The following is a 20514-nucleotide window of genomic DNA, read 5'->3' as shown; positions in this document are numbered from 1 at the left end:
GGGGGGGCGGGGCGGCAGGGGACGCGCTCCGGCCCGCCCCGCCCCCCGCCCCTCCTCCCGCTCCGCCCGCGCTGGGGGCGGCCCGGCGGCGGCGGCGGTGGCGGTGGCGGCGGCGGCGGCGGCGGCGGCGCACGCTTCCTGCGGGCGCGGCTGCTGTGGGCGCGGAGCTGCGAGGCGGAGCCGGGCCGCCGAGCCGGGAGCCCCGAGCCGGGAGCGCGTCGGTCCAGCCTCCGGGCCGCGCCGCCGCCGAGCAGCCGCCCCGCGCGCCGCGCCTCGGGAACAAAGGCGCCCGCCGCCGCCGCCGCCGCCATGAAGCCGGGGCCACCGCACCGCGCCGGGGCCGCCCACGGGGCAGGCGCCGGGAACGGGGCCGCGGCCGGGCCCGGGGCCCGCGGGCTGCTCCTGCCGCCGCTGCTGTTGCTGCTGCTGGCCGGGCGCGCCGCGGGGGTGAGTGACGCGCGCGGGTTCCCGCGGGTCCCCCTCCCCCTGAGCCCCTCCGCCCAGCCCGCCCCCACACCCCCCTCCCCCGACCTCCGCGCGCCCCCCAGCCCCCGCGCCCCTCCCCCTGCGGGAGCCCCCCAGCCCCTCGTCCCCCGTCCCCGGGGCTGACCCCGTGGGGGAGGCCGACCCCGTGGGGGAGGCCACCCCCGCCGTCTCCGCTGCCGGCCGCCTCCGGGGTTCTCTTCTCCGGGCTTTGGGGACCCCTCCCTCGGCGGGCGGCCCGGCGGGAACCGGAGCACGGGGCGCCGAGTACCGCGCCCCTTTCCAGCGGGGTCCTCGGCCCCGGGTCGAGAGGCGCAGGGCGGGCCTGACGGCGGGTGGGGGGGGGGGTCGTCAGGCGCGGGGTCCGGGCTGGGTGTGTCGTGGGTTTGGAGCGAACGTGGCTTTGGCTTCGCGGGTGTGCCCAGAGCGCGGCCACTTTTAGAGAATTGGGGTGGGTTCCCTGCCGGGGCGGGGAGGTGTGCGTTTGGTTCCTCCGAGGGTCGCTTTGGGAAGGACAGTGGGGGCCCGGAGAGGGGGAGGGGTGGAGGGTGATTTGCGTGAAGGTGACCCGAGGGGGTGAGTGAGAGTGACCCCGTGTGTCTGATCCCCTTCGCGCGGGGCGTTGGGACCTGTGAGCTGTGTAGGGGTGAAGGATGAGGGATGAGCAACAGCCCAGCACATGGCTGCCTGCCGCCTTGCCTTACCTGGATGTGGACCCTGTGGGAGTGACCTATTGTGTGTGCCAGCGGCAGGGTGGGCAGCTATGGGCTGGGGCTGTGGGTGCCCGTTGTGGGGGGGTGAGTGTGTGTGTGGGAGAGACCTCCGCGGTGGGTGTGTGCTTGGACCCATGGGAATGTGTGTGTGCATGTGCATGTGTGCAAGTGCTCGTGGCTGCATGGGTGACCCTGTGCACGGGGCTCGTACCGTGGAGGGGGGCAGAGTGTGTGCAGGGCGAGGGGAGTATGTGTGTACGCGGTGACCCTTTCAGTGTCCCTTTAAATGACCACGCAGCTTTGGGGTTGAGCTCAGTCTCTGTTCCGTTAGGGGGAGCAGGAGGAGGTATAGAGAAGGGCCAGCTCCCCACCTTGAGGGACCTAGGTCCCAAGTGAGTTCCCCCACAGATGCCAAGTCTGGAGCCCGGGCTGGGGATGAGGTGGGGGTTTCTAGGCCCAGTCTCTGTGGCTCGTTCTAGGAGCTGCACCTGTCCCTCATTCCGCAGGCTGAAAAGGACCCTGGTCTCTCAGGCAGCCCCCAGGAGCCGACCCTGTCCCTGCATGTTTCCGTGGGCCTTGGTGGGCTGGCCTGTAAAATGGGAGGAGGACAGGCATGGACCGAGAATTTGCTTCTTGGACAGACAAGCTCCTCAACAGCCTTCCCCACCTGGGAGCTGAATGAAGGGTGGAGGGAGCATTGAATGCCAAGTTGAGTACAGTGCCTGGTGGGCTGGTAGCCTCATCCCCAGTCCTCCCCCAAAGGGTTTGAGAAGAGGTCCCTGGGTGGGACTGGGACCCACCCCATCCTAGCGCCTGGGTCACTTTCTCAGCCATGCTTTTGAAAGACCAGTTTTGAAATCAAAATCTTGGAAATAACCCAGCCTTGGGTTCAAATCCTGACACCCCCACTGACTCATGCTGTGACTTCGGGCACACTGTCGCATCTCTCTGGGCCTCTACTTTCTCTTCTGTAAGATGGGGCTGGTAACACCGTCCTTGGAAGTGAGATGAGATGATACGTGTGCTCATTCACAGAAGTAAATGTTTGATGTGTAGATGAATGAAAAGGGGGCATAGGACAAAAGGCTTGATATTTGGAGACCCGGCAGGAATCTTGAGCTGTATGACCCTGGGCCAGTCCCATCCTTTGCTGAACCACTGTTCCTCACTCCTACAACAAGGCTAATATAATTCGTGCCCCACAGGGTGGTGTAAGGAAGGAAGGGAGTGCCTGGCTGGTGGAAGACTGTTCTGGAGGCCCTCAATGAGACAGGGTGTCCCTGAACCCGAGGGCGAAGTAGAGTGGGTGTGGTTCAGACCCACAGCTGAGGAGCAGATAAAGCAACACCCCCTCACTGGGTCTGGGCCTGGAGGCCAAGGGGGTGGGCATGACTGGGAGGGACTCCAGATGAGGTGGGAGGGGGAGCCCCTCTCCTCACCTTACGTATTCCCCAGGGTTGGGCTGCCCAGGAGGAGTGTCACCTCCCCTGGCCCAGGAGCCAGAAGGGTAAAGGGTGGGGCCCAGCTGCCAGGCGTGCCACCCTGAAGGAAGAAGGAGATGCCTGTAGCAGGAGGGACCGAGGTTAGACCAGAAGGGCCCCACCCTGGATGGCTCCTGGCCTCCATGGTGGGGTCCTCTAAGGACATCATCGATGGGTGGTGACTGGCTCTGGGCAGGGGAGGGACAAGATGACCCCTGCTCTGCCCACCAGCTTTAAAGGGAGTGTGTGTGTGTGTGTGTGTGTGTGTGTGTCCTGGCATCTGCTCTGGGGAGTCGTCTCTCCTGAGAGACCAGGTGACCAGGACTCTTGAGGGATAGCTGCCTTCAGAGCCACATCTGTCACCACCCAGACAGGCTTGGAGTGTGGGGATTCTAGAAGTTCTAGCTTGGAGACATGTTCATGTAGAAGCTTGGAAAGGATTTTAGGCTTCATCTAGTCGTGTTTCATTATCCCCAGTGATGGGAATTCACTGCTCTGTGGCCGAGTGACCTTGTGAAAGTTAGTTAACCTCTCTGTGCCTTGCTTCCATCTCTGCAAGACCGAGGGAGTAACGACAAGGAAAGAGGTTCATGCAGCCCCGTGGTTGGCTGAGTCCACACTCAGCCAATGCTGGTTTCTTGTTCTAAGGCTGCCATTGCCCAGGCCGGCAGTGTGATGGCGGGGGCGGGGGCGTGGGCGTGGGGACGCAGTGACGGTGGGGGAGGGGAAATTAAGCAAGGGATTCTGTGGAAGCCCCACCCCCCGTTCCTGCCCCCCTTCCCACCCCAACTGTTCCCCCTGCCCTAGAGCTCCCTGCTCGTCCTCCAGCTACACTGGTTGACTCTGGATGCTGAGTTGTCAGAGTGAGATTGTCCTCACTGTAAAAATTAAAAGTTGGGGACCCTGGGGCTGTTGGAGGCCAGGCCATGACACAGTGACGTCACAGGGGCCTGCTGACTCTTGGCCCCCAAGGTGGCAGGGCCTTCAGGGATAGACACCTGGTGTGCGACTTTGAGTAAGGGATTTCTCTGTTTTAGCTTCCCCATCTGTGAAATGAGGACTGAAACAGTGCCAACCTCACTCACAGGGATGTTGTGATGAGGACATGAGCTCCTTGGGTAGAATGAACAGAGCCTGGCATGTAGCAAGCTTTCGGAAGACAGGACTTTTCCAGGAGGAGGCCTGGAGAGGTCAGAGAGGGCTTCCTGGAGGAGGAGGTTTTGAGATATGTCATCAAAGTGGTCACCATGTGGCACAGAGCAAGCTGAGCCTGCCCTGACCCGAGGCTCTCATACTTGTCGGTTGGGGACGAATACTTCAGGACTGCTACTCGGGGTTACAAAATTCTCACGGCGGAGTTGGGATGGGGAGCGACATGGTGCCGCCATCTGGGAATTCAGTTTGTTTCTTCTTCCCTTGTGTTGGGGGTTGGTGTGGGGTTGAGCTCTGCTGAAGGTAAAAGCATTTTAGGGGCAGCTGGGTGGCTCAGTCAGTTATGGGTATGCCTTTGGGTCCAGTTATGATATTGGGGTCCTGGGATTGAGCCCAAGTCAGGCTCCCTACTCAGTGGGGTTCTGCTTCTCCATCTGCCCCTCCCTCCCACTTGTGCTCTCTCTCTCAATTAGATAAATAAATAGAATCTTAAAAAAAAAGAAAGAAAGAAAGAAAGAAAAAAGCCGTGTGGCCTTTTGAAAACAGATGGCTCCTCCCACCTCATGGACTGGGACATGGGGTCCCTGGGGGCCCCAGGCAGCACTGGGGTAGGGCAGTTCTGGGCTTGGGCTCTGGAAAATGCTGGGGCACCCATGGGGAGCAAGGTGGAGACAGAGCTCCTCAGAAGCCTGGCCCTGCCACAGGCGTCCCTCCAAACCCTCCCACCGGAGCTGGGAACCCCCTTCCCCACCCAGGCCTCGCTGCTGCTTTGGGTCATTCTAGAAGGGGCCCCAGTAGGATTGCTGAGGCTTGGAGCAGACTGAGGCAGCTGGGACTGGAGGGGTGAAGTCTCCATCTGTCTTTGTCGCCCACTCCTCCCCCAAGGGCTATGGGCACGATCTGGGGAGGGCTTAATGACACGAACAGCAAACTAACTTTCACAAGAGCCCCGCCCGCTAAGCACTCATTCTGTATTGGCTCATTTAATCCTCATGATAATTTGGGAGGTGGGAATGAGAACCTCCGTATTATGGAAATGAAGGCACAGAGAGGTTCAGTGACTTGCCCACAGTCACACAGCTGGAAAGTAGCCAAGCTGGGTGAAGCCAGGGCCTGCCGTGCTGAGAGAACTGGGCTTCGTTCTGCATTTACCCCTTCTCGCTCTGTGGCCTTGGACAAGATGCTCCTCCCTGGGGCCTCCTTACCCCACCCCCCATGAAGCTCACTTTATCCGCTGTTTCACGGGGCTCCCTCTTCACCAGGCTCTGCTGGGTGTGTCCTCTGTCTTTTCACCTCTGCTCTCACCCTGGCCTTTGGGGTGGGTGACAGTAGCCACAAGTTGCAGGTGGGGGCAGGGCTCAATGAGGACTTGGCCCTGGGGCCCTTGCTCTTCTCCCACCTCACAAGGTTTTGTCATCTGTACAGTGGGTGACTTTGAGGGTCCTGAGTTTGGGCTAAGGGAGAGCATTGAGGACTGTGCAGGATGGGGGAGCAGGACTCAGGTCTGGTCCTGGCACAGGAGAGGGGTCTAAAATCCCGCCATTCCCCGGGCACACATGGGATGCCCCTGGTGTTGGGGCTCACCCTCTGCACAGGTGACCGGGCCTGCGTTTAATCCCCCCTCACCCTCGGACTGCTGTCACCGGCCCAGCCCAAATCTTCATCCCTGCTGCCCTGTCCCTGAGCCGTGTCCCCCTTGTCCCCAAGGTTCCCTACGGCCTTAGTGACTTGGTGGGTCTCCTGCAGCCTGAATGGTTCCCTTATAGACCGTGAACCCCCGCAGGCAGGCTTTGTGGCTGTTGTCTTTGCTGAACCCCAAGGCCAGCTGCGCACCTGGCCCAGAATTGGAGGGTCATCAAAGTGACATGGTGCCGCCATGTGAGTGGCGTGAGGGAAGGAAACCAGGACTGGGGGCATGGACCCTGGACTGGGGCTTCGTGTTCTCTCCTTTGGAGGTGGGTTGAGGGACAGCCAGACTGGCAGGAGTTTGCTGGGCCCCGGCGTGTGCCCGTGGGCTGGGAGGCGCCTGGGGGCTGCGCAGGGTGGGCCTGCGGTCTGACTGTGGGGGTGCCCGCCACCACATCGGGGTGGGACAGAGGCGCGGCGGCCCTGGGCTCCAGCTCAGCTGCTTGGAAGCCTGTGATTTTGTGTCTGGGAGCAGCAGTGTGGGGGGAGCTAGGAGGGAGGGCAGGGTGCCAGGAACTGTCCTGAGTTCCTGGCCCACTCCAGCCCCACAGGGGGCGGGGTCAGGGCTGGTCTTGGACCACCACGCTTGTCTTGCTGCCCCCACTAACAGTCCACCACATCGTGGGAACATCAGGCCAGCGTCTGGTAAATATTTGTTGACTGGCCTCCTTGTAGGTAGGGGCGGGGGCTGCCTTGGCTCCCAGACTCCCAAGATTCCTGGAGGCTGGGGGGCCTTTACTTCCGGCTCCCCCCTCCCTCCAGAGCAGGCCCTGGCCAGAGGGGTGGCTGCTTCCCTCCCCCCACTGACCAGGCGAGTCTCAACACCAAACAGGAAGCTGTGATTACAGGGGGAGTCTGGGCAGCAGTGGCCGAGGGCCCAGCTGCAGGATGGGGGTGGGGGTGGCCCCTGACCAACCATCTGGCCTTTTCCCTACCTGGCTGCTGATGGCAGGGGGACGGGGAAGGCCCGTGCTTGGCCTTCTGTGCCAGGTGGAGAGGGTTCTACTGCCTCTGTGACCCAGCCGGCCAAGGGCTGCCTTCTTTCTACCCTGCGACCCCCAGCTGGGCCTTGGTGCCATCTGTTTTGGGGTCTCCACACCTGAGGGTGTATCGTGAGGTCATAGAAGGAGCAGGGGCCCCAGAGCCAGCTGGACCAGGGTCGAAATCCTGGTTCTGTGACTTTCTAGCTGTGTGATCTTGTCAAGTTCTCTTAGCCTCTCTGAGCCTCGTTCTCTTGTTCCAAATGGGCTCAGAGAACCTCTGTCTTGAGAGTTGCTTGAGCGTGAACCACCAGAAACAACAGAGAGCCTGATAAGGAGTGGGCACTCCTGCAAATGCCTATTTCTTCCATTTCCCCGCTTTGGTTTTGCTCTTTTCCTGTCCCTCACTCCGTCTCACTGCAGAATTGCCTTTGGGGGCTGGGAGTGGGAACCGAGTTGGAATGATCAAGGCTGACCCAAGCAGAACCCTGGAGGTGGGAGCTGGCCTGGAAGGGAGAAGCTGCCATCTCACAGGTGGGGGTCCTGAAGCCCAGAGGCGGCCTGGAGCGTTGGCCAAGGGTTGGGGCTGGTTATTCAGTCTTGGGTGGGCTCGCCCAGCCCTTGGCCGCTCGCAAAGGCTGTGGCATTCCGCTCAGCCCACGGAGAAGGCCCTGAGCGGTAAAGCCACTCACCAGGGCTCGCCCAGCCAGGTCCCGGCGGAGACCCGTGTTCAGTTACCCCTTCGCCCTCTCTGGAGTCCTTTCTGTCCCACTGCTGCCCTCGTCATCACACCCCTTTGGGGTCAGGGTTTCCGTAGACAGGATGGGGATGGGGAGGGGTGGGGTGGGGGATCACGCTAGTTAGGGCCTTTCTTCTGCTTCAGGGATGGGCATTGGGCTTGCTTCACTCTGGGATCAGCGTCAGCCCAAGCTCCCCTAGAGCTCAGTCTACCCTTTGCACCATCCACCAGCACCCCCATCCCACGCCCCGCCCCCAGCCCTGCTTCCCAGCCAAGACTTTAATAGGAATAATTTAGGATTAGTCACCAGTGGGATCTGGGAAATCTGATTGTGGCAAACTGATGGCCAGTGGGCCTGCAGGTGGCTTGTGGTGCTCGTCCTTGGGCTGGGGTGTGGGGAAATTCGGATGGAGGATTCGGGGGCTGAGGAGACTGGGCCATTCTCCCGGGAGCAGGGAAGGATAGTCTTGTTTGTCAGGGTGCTTGGCAGAACCCACGTGCTGCCGTCCCCCGGCAGGGCCCATGGCCGGGGATAGGCTCCCATGTTCCCAGCTGCCCTTCACCAGCCTATCAAGTGGGGGCTGCCCCCTCCTTGGGCCTGGCTGCCGTGGAGGTGGAGGTCGGGTGTCTGCTTCTGAATTCTGGCTCTGGCCCTCCAGATGTGTCCTGTGTTGGGTGAGCACCTGGGTGGCTCAGTGGGTTGAGCATCTGCCTTAGGCTCAGGTCGTGATTTCTGGGTCCTGGGATCCAGCCCCACATTGGGCTCTCTGCTCAGTGGGGAGTCTGCTTCTCCCTTTGCCTCTGTGCTCTCTTTCTCTCTCTCTTTCCTTCTCTTTGTCTCTCTCACGTACATAAATAAGATCTTAAAAAAAAAAAAAGATGCTCCCTGCGTTGGGAAGACAGGCACAGATGGTGACAACCATAGGACAGTGGCAATGACCAGTACCTACAGGGTGTGTGGTTCCTCTGCTCACTGTGTGGCTTCTCAGTCCTTACTGTGACCCTGGGAGGCGGGTGTTGTTACCCCATTTTGCAGATGGGGACCCAGAGGCCCTAGAGGGTTAGCAGTGAGCCCAAACTGAGGCCGCTGGCAAGAGATTCTGTAATGTTGGGGGCGGGACCCCACATTCTCACATGGGGGCGTCTTCTGCCTGATGAATTTGTTCATTTTGCAGCCATTTTTGAGCACCTGCTGTGTGCTGGGCCCTGCGCTGGGGGCTGTGGGTGTGCAGGCGTATCTCGTGTGTGTGTCCTGCGTCTTGTCGCCGAGCCTTGTCCGGGGAGATGTGTGTTGGTGGTGGGTGTGTGTTGGGCCTGGGCCTGTGTGCGAGGCTTCAGGGCAGGTCCTGAAGAGAAGCAGGGAGGGAGCCCCCGCCTCCCCCGCCCCAGCCGGGTTCCAGTCCCAGTCTGCCTTGGACTTGGCTGCTGTTGGGGGAGGTGCAGCCAGTTACCTGGCTGGCAGCTAGGTAAAAGGAAGCTGCTCCTGGAGAGTTATTTTGACTTTTCTTACATTAGGTATGTTTTCTCTAAGATCCTAATGTTTCAGAGCTGAGTCTGCTACTGGCCTGTCAAGTGACCACGGGCAGCTTCCCCCCCACTCTGAGCCTCTAATTTCTTCATCTGTGCAGTGGGGAGGTTGGACTGGGTGACCCAGGAACCCTTCCAGTCTTCACATTTGAGGAACTATCAGAGAGACATGAGTCCAGGGTTTGGCCCGGGGTGACCCCTTTGGGAAGGGAGAGCTGTGCTGGGTGGGGGGCCGATGGGTGGGGAGGAGAGGAAGCTTGTTTCCTTCACGTGGCCTGTCTGTGGTTCCTCTTGGGCCAGGGTAGGACGAGCCTCTTTCCTCACCCATCACCCTGAACACCGCCTCTCTTCCCAGCCTCTGGGATGTGATCTGTCAAATCCAGGGGGCTAGGCTGTGAGTCTGGTCTCCTGGATAGGGGAGGAGCACTGGGCAGGGAGTCCAGTAACTGGGTCCTTGTCCCTACAGTGCTGCTACCTGCCAGTTACTTTATCTGCTATTTACTGATATCCCTTCTGTGTCTGGCCTGTGCTGAGCACTCAGAGGCCTTAGGGAGCTTAACCTGGCCTCTGACCTTAGGAAGCTCCCAGTTAGGGGAGGGAGCCGGCACCTGTGAGGGGCTGAGGGTTGTGAGTCAGAGGAAGGAGGGGTTGGTTTTGACTCTGGAGTATCAGGGAGGGCTCCACGGGGGAGGTGTCCTTTGTACCAGGCCTTGAAGGGTGTACCAGCACAATGAGAGGGGACCAGGGTGGACGAAGGCTTAGAGGTAGGAAAGGTCATGGCAGATTCAGGTGTGGTTAAAAGCAGCAGTTCCCAGCTCAGGGAGGAGAGCCATATGTGGAGGTGGGGACACACCTGCCGGTGTGTCGGTGGGTCGAGGAGCCATTGCCCGAGGGGGTTGCTGTTTTTCACGAGAGTGTGTTGTTCCTTGCATTTAATACATTCACTGGGCGCCTGCTGGGTACCTGGCCCTGTGCCGGGGGTGGGGGGGGGTGGATCTGGGACTGAACGGTTGAAGCCCATGGGGCATCGGCTTCGAAGACTTCTGGGTGGGCTTTGAGTCCAAACCAGGACATTTAGATTCCCTCCTGCTGTGAAGGGTGTTGGTCTTGAAGTGGGTGCAGCCCCACGGCCCCGAGGGGCTGGCAGCGGTGCCAACAGGAGCACAGACGTGGTAGTATTAATATTGAATTCTGAATGCCTGCCTGGTGCAGTGTTCCCCGCCAGACATTTTACATATAAAAGCTCACAGAACTCTTAAAACAGCCTTACGAAAGAGGTACCATTATGGTGATTTCACGAAAGAGGAAACTGAGGCACAGAGAGGTTAAGGAACTTGTCTGGGCTCACGGAGTGGCGTACTTACTAGGATTGGAATGCAGGCAGTCTAGAACGCTCTCTGGTGTAGAGGCACTGCCCAGCGCTCCCTCATGCATTGCGAACGGTGACGAGTAGGGCCCTGAGAGGGTGAGTTTAGGGCCTGTCACGTCTTGTTCGGTGCCAGAACCTGGGTGGCCGCTGTGGGAGAGGCCCTGATCCAGGTCTGGGGGCTTTTGGCTTCCCCCACAGGTCTTTCCTCTGGTGCCTGTCTTCTATCTAGGTGGGGTCGTGGGCTGAGGCCATCCTAGGCTGGGGAGAGATCGGAGGGCCGACGAGGCTTTCAGCTGAAAGGGCCCTTGGAAGCACTCTTTCAGCTTGTTCGTTGTCCTGAAGGGGAAACTGAGGCCAAAGGAGTGATTTCTAGTCCTAGCAAGGCTCTTCCGGGATCTGGCGGTTCAGCCTTATTTTGCCCGTGGGGAGACGGAGGCTGAGAGAGGTAGAGGGCTGGCCCAGAGTGACCCCGCAAGTCAGTCGCTGCGCTGGGACCAAGAACTGTGTCTCCTGGCCCTCAGGAAGGGCCCCATCCCTTGTACCATGTTTCTGCTATTGACCTGTGTCTCTTTGGCCCAGATGGCAGGCCCAGCTCCCACCCTTCTCTCCCGGGAAGCCGTCCCTCCCGCAAGACTCGATGCCAGATGGATTCCTGTCAGCACATCCAGTGGACTTCTCCGGCTTCTCCCTCAGCCCTGTATACCCTCGCTGCTCCCCACCCCGTGACTCCCAGTTGCTCCCTGGGCACAGAGGATGACATCATTTCTTTCATCTTCACTCTAGCCACGTGCTGTTCACTCTCTGTGGACTGTTCCCTTCTCCAGAGAACTCCTACTCATCCTCCAACACCCAGCACGGCTGTCCTCTCCTCTGGGAATCCTTTATCGACCTCTCCCCAGCTCTCAAGCACCGTGAGCCCTTCTTCAGCTCCTTCTCTCTTCCTTCCTTCTGGATTTCTGGGCCGAGCCCCTCTTCCCCTGTGTTGGGATTCTCTGCGGAGCCCCAGCTCCGTTGCGTTCTGCCCTAGCTCCTGGCTCCTGCGGGGTCCCACCGTCACCTCCTCGGAGCCCTCCCTTGGTGACTTTGTGGCATTAGCAGCCGCTGTCAGCCCTTACATCATCTCCCGGTTCCTCCTTCCCTCGGACTACCTGCTTTCCCTCCCCAAGTCCCGACAGTCCTGCATCGTTTCCTTTCACACATCCTGTCCCCTGGCCGCACACCTTGTTCTTTTCCCCAGCCCCTGCTCCTGGGATCCCTGAACTTGGGGCTGAGGAGTGTGGAGGCTGGCAGCAGAGACACAGCCTTCCTGCCTCATTTACCTGGGGGTGGGGGGCACCCCGGGTCCTTCTGGCCTCCACCATTCTGGAAGATGGACACACCGTGGGCTTCTGGAGGCTCAAGCTTGGTTACCAGAGATCGTCCCCCTGCTCCTCTCCTTCCCTCTCTGCCTCCCACCCTCCCTCTCTCCTCCCTCCTGCTCTGCTTCCCCAGAGCCCCCTGCTCCACTCCTCCCTCACTGATTGGGACCTCCCTGGCTGCCACATCAGTGGGGCCAGGACCGAGAGAAGTCCCCTGGGGATGGGCCTTGCAGCATCAGAACCAGAGGGACTCTTCTTTACTCTAAACCCTCCTGGACCCAGACTCCTCCCTACTCTCCTCCCCTCCCCATGCCTTCATCCACCCCTGCAGAAGTGCTGTTGTAAGGGCGGAGGGCTACAGGAAATCAGCCTTCCACCTTGCCATTCACCTGAGGACATGAGGCCCAAAGACAGCTCTGGACTGTTCAGGGCCCCCCAGCGGTGAAGGCAGAACGGCTCCTCCTGGGCTCCTTGGGGGCCTCTGGGAGCTGAGCCCTGGCTTGACTGAGTCCTTTCTCACTGAGGCGGGGGAGCTGGGAGGCCAGCTGGGGACGGTCTCAGATCCAGAATCTGTGTTGAGGGGACCGTTCGTGAGTTGATGCCGGAGCCCTTGGGAATCCTTTTTCCCTGTGGGGCTAAGGCCTTGGTTCAGCTTCCGTCTAGGCAAGGGGCAGGATTTGTGTACATGTGCATGTGTGTGACAGTGTCCCCGGGGATCTGTGCTGATGCGTGGGGCCCTGGTGTCCCCATGCTTACTCCCTTGTTTTAGTGCCTCGAGTGTGGCCAGTCTTGGTGACCTAGGACAACCAGGTTGCTCCCTCTCCCCTTCTCATCTGTGGGGAACTCGCCCCCAACACCTTGGATGGCGTGGACCTGAGCAGCTCCTGGGAGAGTAGTGGGACGAGTTGGGAGATGCCCTCCCCGAGGTCGAGGCATACATAGAAATGTGCATGCGTGCGGGCCCATCTGTGTCTTTGAAGGGGAATGCAGACCCTAGCACACCCCCTTGCCCTGTGCGCACACACACACACGTGAAGAGAAGACCCACGTATGTATTGAACACACAGAGGCCCACATGGATAGTGACACGCATACAACCCCATCCCCCCGGCACATGTAGCTCTCATGCAAACAGAGCCAGACCCACACAGGTGTCTTAGACCACCGGCAGGTGCACACACATGACAGTACCCTCAGCATGCCTGGAAATACCCCAAGTGTGCTTGCACGTGTCCACTGGCATGCCCACGTGTCCACGCGCACACACGCGCGCACATGCACGCTGCCGGGCCTCTGAGCTACCAGGACCATGTCCGTCCTTAATCCCAGCTCTTAATCCCAGAGTCTGGGGAGCCCAGGCCAGAGGGGCAGCTGGTCATCTGGCCTCCTTAGTGGTGATTAAGGCAAGGGCGGGGGCCGGGGGCAGAGGGACACGGAGCTTTGTCTTCTGCCTGACCTCCAGGGACACTGCAAACTCAAACCTTGGGTTCCTTCAGAGGTTCTGTTATATGACCTTCACAGAACCCAGGGAACAGACATCCTGCGGAGGGGGGAGATGGGCATGGCTGTGTGTCCCCTAAGGAAGGTGACAGCTGGGGTCAGGGAAGCCGGGGAGGCAGGCGCTCCCTTCCTTTAACTACTTACCAGCTGCTGACCCTGTGTCGGAATCTTCTGCCCAAGGTGTCCCGGGGATTCTCATGTCTGGGAACCCTGTTTTTAGCCACAACATCTCTGAACTGCATGGTAAGATGTGGCCCAGCAGGACATGCTGAATCTGGGGCCCTGAGCAGGGGTGGTGGGGCCACTGGGACAGGGTGGGAGGGGGAAGCTTCCAGGACCAAGGGAGGCCTGAGTTGGGCATTGAAGGTGTCAGTTCCTGGGCGTTGGGAAGGGTGCCAGGACATTTTTGGCTGTCACAATAACGGGGTACCACTGGCATTTCTGGGGGAAGGGGAGTGGTCAGGGCTGCTAAGTGGGGGTGGCAGCATTGGTGCTGAGAAGTGCTGTTAGGTCATGCGGTGTGGTGAAGGTGCTCCTGGTCATGGGCAATGTGGACCACGGCCCAGAGGTGACTGTCCCTGGCACACGGTGGGAGGGAGGGGCCCCAAGATTGTGTGGGCTGGGTACCCCCTTCACCCCTCCTGCCCAGCTGATGTTTGGATGAATGTGGGAGGGGGTGGCTGAGATAGACGGTGCGCTGGCCCCACTTGGGCTCTGACCATGACCTCTGCCGGTCTGCGGGGTGACCTCGGGCTGCTCACCGTGCCCCTTCCGTGAAGTTGGGCGCTGGTCGCCTCACTGTGGGGCAGTTGCGAGGACTGGGCTTTCTTAGCCCAGAAAGCCTCACATTATAGCGCCCAGAGCTGGTAACCAGGACTGGCCATCCCGGGGCCAGTGGTCACGAGACGCCTTTGTCACCACGGAGGGGACAGTCGTGACCGCTGTCCTCGTCCTGGAGTTTGAGGAACGGGATGGTGTCTTGGTATCAGCTCTTCCGAGCTGTCCTGGCTTTGCGCCCCACTTCCGTAGCCCGCCCTTCTCCTGCAAGCGCTGTCTGCTCCAGGCCCTGGGCTAGACCGGTGGGCCTCATCCAACCCTCTGTGGGGCCTCTCTCTGTTCTGGGGCGGGGCTGGCCCTGGGGAGCACCCTGCGGGGAGCACCCTGCGGGGAGCAGGCGGGTGGGACTGCAGCTCGGATGGTAGGAGCCCAGGGCTGGAGCATGACCGGCCTGCAGGGGGCTGGGTGAGGGGACAGGTGAGACCCAAAGGAGCACTGGTCAGGGAAGCCATGGTCAAGTGACAGGTGAGGAGAGGAAGGTCTGCCTCATTGGGCTGCAGGGCCCTTGGGGGCCAGGACACTCGGGTCCTTATATCCCTAGTGAGCATCACACTCCATCTGAGCTCAGTGAAGAGGCTTTGCCTTTGGGCAGCGGACGGCTGGACAGGAGGTTGTGCTGGACCCACAGGAGGCTGGATAGATGATGTCAGGGGAGGGGATGTGGGGCACTGTGGTTTTCTCCGGCACCTTCCACTTCCTCCTGGGGCTTTCAACTCCCCGCCCCCCCCTGGGACCCTTCGTGGCCCACGCTCCACGTCTGTGCCATAAGGCTCTATGAGGTCACCTTTTCCCTCACGGTGCTCGGATGGGGGACCAGAGCTGGGGACAGAGCAGTGCCAAGGCAGTGGGCTGGAACCAGGGACTAGGTGGGTGGGAGCTTCACACCTGAGTTCCACGTCGTAGGGGTATGCAGGGGGTACAGAGCACCCATCGGACACAGCCAGCCCGTGGGATAGATAGGCCACTGTGTGCCCAGTGGAGGGTGGGAACCAGCGGGCGGTGGGGCGGGGGGCCGCTGCCAGCTGAGATAGGCAGGGGCTGGTGCTTTGGAGCCTTGTGGAGCGTGGCATGGGTGGCGGCGGGGGGGGGGGGCGGGCAGAGTCGTGTCTGTCTTCAAGGCTGCTTTAGGCAGCTATAGGGGGCAGGGGACAGTCATGCTTGTCTTACCTTCAGACAGGCTTTACCACTGGGCCCTGCCCCAACTCCTGCCCCCTTTCCTGGCAAGGCCACATACTCATGCCTCTCCCTGAGGGCAACCAGGGGCCAGCTGCGTGGACAGAGGGTACCATGGAACCTCTGAGGACTGGGGGGGGTGCGGCGCTGCTATAGAGGGGTGGAGAGGGTGGTCAGCCTGAGTTTGGAGCTGTCTCACCTTCTCTTGGGGTCACTCTGGGCCAGGCCTGCCCCCTCCCAGTGGTCCCACCCAACAAAGTGGCCTTTGACAAGCACAGAGGAGGCAGTCACGGTGCTGGGCCTCTCCCACTTGTGGTCTGCAGAGTCCGTTTGCCCTTCTGGATGGCGGGGGTGGGAGGCGGGTGGGGAATGCCTGGGGAAGTTTTACCTGGGGCGTGGTTGGGGAGATATGCGGATGGGAAAGTTGGTGAGCACGGGGAAAGCTTACCTCCTCTTCCATCTGAGTGTTTGAGTTTGGGCTCTGCTGTGTGACCCTGGGCAAGTTCCTTACCCTCTCTGAGCCTCAATCTCACACTCCTCCTTTTGTTATCCCCTCAAACAGCAGCTTTATTGAGATCTGACTCACATGCCATCCAGTGTACCATCTAAAGCATCTAGTTCAGGGGATGTTAGTACATTTACAGAGTTGTGCGGCCATCCCCAATTTTACACATTTTTCTCACCCCCGAAAGCAAGCCCGTACCTTTTCAGCAGTCCCTGCCATCTCTCCCCAGTCCCCCAGCCCTAAGCCGTCTCTTGTCCTTTTTGTCTTTGTGGACCTGCCTGGCACGGCCCGTGGAGGCGGCCTCTCATGCGGTGTGGTCTTCTGCGCCCGACTTCTTTCGCTCCGTCTCACGTTTCCCAGCTTCATCCACGTGGCAGCGGGTGTGGGGACTTCGCTACTTGCTTTGTGGCTTAGAATTCCGTGGTGTGGACTTGCCATCTTTCACTGATCTGTCAGCGGACGGATGCCTGGCTCAGTTCCACTTTGTGCCCGTCATGAAGAAGGCGGCTATTTTTTTTTTTTTTTTAAACATATGTGTTCGTGTGTTTTCCCTTCCCTCGGGTGCGCACCTTGGGGGTAAGGTTCCTGGCTCACACGTGACTGTCCGTGTAACCTTCAGGGGAGCTGCTGGGCCCTTTGGCACCATGGCCACCACTCGAGGCTCCGACTGCCCCGTCTTCTCACCCACACCTGTTCTCTTGGGACTCAGGTCGCCTTCGTTTCTGCATCCTTCCCTCCTGCAAGTATTCATGGAGCATCTGCTTTCGACAAGCTGAGAAGGAGCCGAGCTTTGGGTCAAGGACCCGTTTGGATAATCTCATTTCATCCTCCCAACCCTTTGAGTTTGGTCCTGTTATTATGCCCATTTTGTAGGGAGGAAACTGCCTCAGAGAGGTGGATGTCCTCACCCAGGGCCACACAGCTCCTGAGGGCCAGGACTGGGATCTGGACCCAAGCAGTCTCGCTTCAGAGCCCCTGCTCATCGCCAGGCCCTGCCTGTCTGCCAGGACTCCGAAGAGGGGGTGAGAGTCCCCTCCCTTCCCCGATCAAACCCCCAGTGTCTCACAAGTGTCATCTTGGGCTGGAGGCAAGTGTGGCCCTCAGGGGGCTCTGCCCACTCCTCCCCCAGTGTTTTGGTGTGATTCCTTGCCCTGTGAGGGGAAGTGGCGGCAGTGGTGCTGGTGGGCCCCCGCGGCTCCCTCCCCGAGTCAGGCTCATTGCACTCTTGCCATGGAGCAGCTCCGAAGTCAGTGGAGTAGCTCCGGGCTGGGGGTGGGGAGTCGCCTCTCCGCACATGTGAGCTTCTGCTGAGTTATAAATAACAGCAAATGGGATGGTGGGGTGACCACAGCCCGGTTCCTTAAGGAGGCTGGGCTTGGACACACACAGATGGGGACACTTGGGGGTGTGTGTGCGTTGTGGGTCCTTAGGGGATATGCTGGCACGTGCCAGAGAAGCCTTGGGGGAGGGTGTCAGAGGCTTCGCAGGACAGCTGGAAGGGCTGGGTCTGCCCCGGGCTGATTCCAGGGTCTGTTTGGTTTCCTGGAGGAGGGCTGGGGGTCACCTGGCTTCAGAGGGCCCCCAAGATCAGGCTGGGGATTGCTCTGCCCCTTCAGCTGGCCTTCTTTCTGGTCCCGAGAGCGTGAGAACGAGACACAGTGCCCTGGGTCCTCTCTGTGCCCTCCCCAACCCCCTCCGCACTGCCAGGCCCCTCTTCCCCCTGCCCGGCCACCCCCCAGCTCTATCCTGACTCTCCACCTGCATTCTCTGTGACCTCTAGCAAGTCAACTGGCCTGTCTATCCAAAGGAGGGTCGTCTCACCTGGCTCCTTGGAAGGAGCCTGGCATTCAGCAGGTGCTCAGGAAATGCTCCTTCCCCCTAGCCTGGGCCTGCTTGTCAAGTGGCTGTAATTGTAGGCTCCCCTGGGAGCCTACTAATCTGCAGATTTTTGCATATAATTTGCAGAGTTATTTTATGAAAAAAATATGCTGGGCTCAGCCTCAGGTTCTCATCCCTCCTCTCAGCTGTGCTGGAGTCCTCCTGGTTGGGTTTTGGAAGGACCAGAGAGCTTTGTCGGAGCCCCTGGTTTTATACACAGGGAGACTGAGGCCAGAGGCCAGGGCCTCCCGCAGGATCACACAGTGATTGGAGGCAGGAAGGGGGTGCCTTGGGGCTGTGGGGGGTGAGCCCATTCCCAGTGTTCACTGAACAAATATGGAGGCTGACTGTGTCCCAGAAATATTCTGGGTCCTGGGAACATACGAGTGGCCTTGGTGGACCCAGTCACCGTCCCCACTGTTGCAGGGGGAGATAGATGTTAGATGAGAAAGTCAGTAAGCAAATTTTGCGGGTCCTGGTGAGCTAGGAGACAACCCTGGTGTTGGCAGAGCAACTGGGTGTTGTGGGAGGTCATTTGGGTGGATTTGGTAGTCGGGGTCCCTTTCTGAGGAGCTAAGCTTTGAGTTGGGACACGTGTCACGTCGTAGCACCTACTAACCGCCCAGTCCTGGCTCGGCACATCACGGCGGGCATCTCAGCGTGTGGGGAGTCATGATCCCCATTTCGTAGGAGGGCACACTGAGGCCCCGAGAAGCGCAGGACTGGACCGTCTGAGCCCACGCCGGGTTGTTCGGAGGCCTGTGGGCCCCAGGAGCGGGCAGGCCCTCAGCTTGATGGCTACCAGGGCCTCAGGCCCGAGGCAGCTGCTGGTGAGTCATGGGGTGGTGGGTGGGGCTGCGCACCTGAGCTGGGCCATCTGTCAGGGGAGGACGTGTCCTTCGTTTCTGCTCCTTCCCGGACGTTCAGTCAATCTGTCCATCTGTTGGTGTCTGTAGAGGATACTGTGGGGGGTGGGGGTGTTCCCACTCCCGAGGAACTTCCTGGTGGGGCAGGCTAGCCAGGCCTGGGAGTAGGTGTGTGCCATGGTCTTGGGGGTGCAGCTAATCTCGGGTTCAAATCTGGCCCCACCGCTGTGTGACTTTGAGCCACTTGTTTGCCTCTCTGAACTCTGATGTGCCCATCTGTGAGATGGGGGAAATGGTCCCTCACTGGGAGGATGTCTGTGAGGACTGAGGCAAGGTGCCTAGAGAGAGCCTGGCACATAGCGAGTGCTAACGACTCTTGTCCAGGAGAGGGGATGGAATGGCCCCGGGCCTCCTCAGGAAAAACCCGCAATGAAATGTCACATCCCAGCTTGGATCTCTGCCTGCAGTCTTGGGGGTGCAGGAATTCCCCAAGGACAGGATCTCGGGTGTCAGTGAGGCCAGGGTTCGAGTCCCCTTCTGGTGGCGCAACAGCCCCGTTCTCATTGCGTATGGGGACAGTAGCGTCTGCGTCCCAGGGAGGCCGAGTGGGTTCAGCAAGGTTTGGTATAAGGGGGACCCATTCAACTGGGAGCATGGTTGGTGGCCCAGCTTCCCTGGTAAATGACAAGATGGTGGAGGTTGTCCCCAAAAGGGCCTTCCTAAGGTGGACCATCAGGTGGTTGGTGTGGGCAGGCCTCGCCAAGAAGGCATATTTTGAGCTGACTGAGCTCATGAGGACTCACTTGTCCTGCTGATTGTGGGACCTTAAGTGCCCAGATTAGTGCCTGCCACACAGTGGGAGCTTCCTGAATCCTGCTTCTCAATTGAGTAGGTGCTGACCAAGGTGGAGGTGGGCAAGAGGGCTCCCCTCAGAGGCAGGGACAGCAGGGGGCAGGCCTGAGAGGGCCCTACCGTCCCCAGCACCGAGGGGGGTTAACTGTGGTGGAGCAGGAGGGGAGGGTGGGCCGCTGGGGGAGCAGGCCGCGGAGTCTAGAAATGGGGCCTCAGTGGGTGGTCCTGCTCTGAGGCACCAGCTTGGGGACAGGAATAAATGAGCAGTGTGAGGCAGGATGGCCAAGAGGGTGACGCTCAAAGGCGGGTGGCTGGGGTTGACAGGGTGGTGACGGGCGCGTCCCAGCCCTGGGCTGAGGAGGGGTCCCGGCGGAGGCCACATGGTGGGCAGCTGTTCCGTGCTCCCCCAATGGGGACTGGCAGGAGTGACAGGGGCAGGAACTGGGCTGATGGGAGAAGGCGGCGGGTGGGTGAGGTGTCTGGCCGGGCAGGCCACCAGACCTTTCCGTGCCTGGGGAGGAAGCTGGGCCCTGCCAAGCCGTCCCGTTTGTGGCGAGGCGGGCTGTGCAGGGCCTGCCAGCTCCCCTCAGGCTCTTGGGTGGTTCCAGTCTCTTCTGCGTGTCCCTCTGTCTGCCTGTGAGCTTCCTCCGGGACGAGATTTCCAGTGGGCTCTCTGCAGAATGAAGGGGCCCAGGAGTTTCACAGAGTGGAGAATGGCAGGAATGGGGGTTCAGAAAGGACGTGCTACTTCTAATCCTAAAAGCGTTCTGGGGGGCGCCTGGGCGGCTCAGTCTGGTGGAGCGTCCGGCTCTTGGTTTTGGCTCAGGGTCGTGGGATGGAGGCCTGCGTGGGGCTCTGTGCTCGGTGGGGGGTCCGCTTGAGAGTCTCTCCCTCTGCCCCCAGCCCCCCAATAAATGCATCTTAAGAAAAAGTACTCTGAGTTTATCATAGAAAACTTGGAAAACATAGGCAGGTCCTGAGAAAAAAATGAAAAACTGTCATCCCGCCACCCAGAGAAGTCTCTGGAAAGGTTTAGTAGGATTCGGTGTGAAGAAGTTCGCTTTGGTGGGGAGTTCCTTGAAGCAGGGTCATGTTCCGTATTTGTTTTTTGTAACCTATTTTTTTTTTTAAGATTTTTTATTTATTTATTTGACAGAGAGAGATCACAAGTAGGCAGAGAGGCAGGCAGAGAGAGAGAAAGAGAGAGAGAGAGGAGGAAGCAGGCTCCCCGCTGAGCAGAGAGCCCGATGCGGGGCTCGATCCCAAGACCCTGGAATCATGACCTGAGCTGAAGGCAGAGGCTTTAACCCACTGAACCACCCAGGCGCCCCTGTAACCTATTTTCTAAACTTAATGATGGTAATGGCATGATAGCCAGCGTTTACTGAGCAGTTGGTTAATGGGGGGGGTGTCTC

The 20514-nt window shown here is 59.9% G+C and overlaps 1 protein-coding gene across 1 annotated transcript in view; it reads left to right on the top strand.

Annotated features, from left to right (window-relative positions):
* The first annotated feature begins 100 nt into the window (after nt 1–100).
* Nucleotides 101–20514, top strand: part of SDC3 (syndecan 3) — a 33706-nt gene continuing 13292 nt past the window's right edge. The window contains exon 1 of the mRNA XM_032863989.1: nt 101–447. Coding sequence (XP_032719880.1) covers nt 310–447 — 138 coding nt within the window. The 5' untranslated portion in view covers nt 101–309. The remainder of the gene's footprint in view (nt 448–20514) is intronic.

This window comes from Lontra canadensis, unplaced genomic scaffold, assembly GCF_010015895.1.
Source record: "Lontra canadensis isolate GAN:19392208 unplaced genomic scaffold, GSC_riverotter_1.0 scaffold25, whole genome shotgun sequence".
NCBI lineage: Eukaryota > Metazoa > Chordata > Mammalia > Carnivora > Mustelidae > Lontra > Lontra canadensis.
This window is presented reverse-complemented; position numbering and strand designations above follow the sequence as displayed.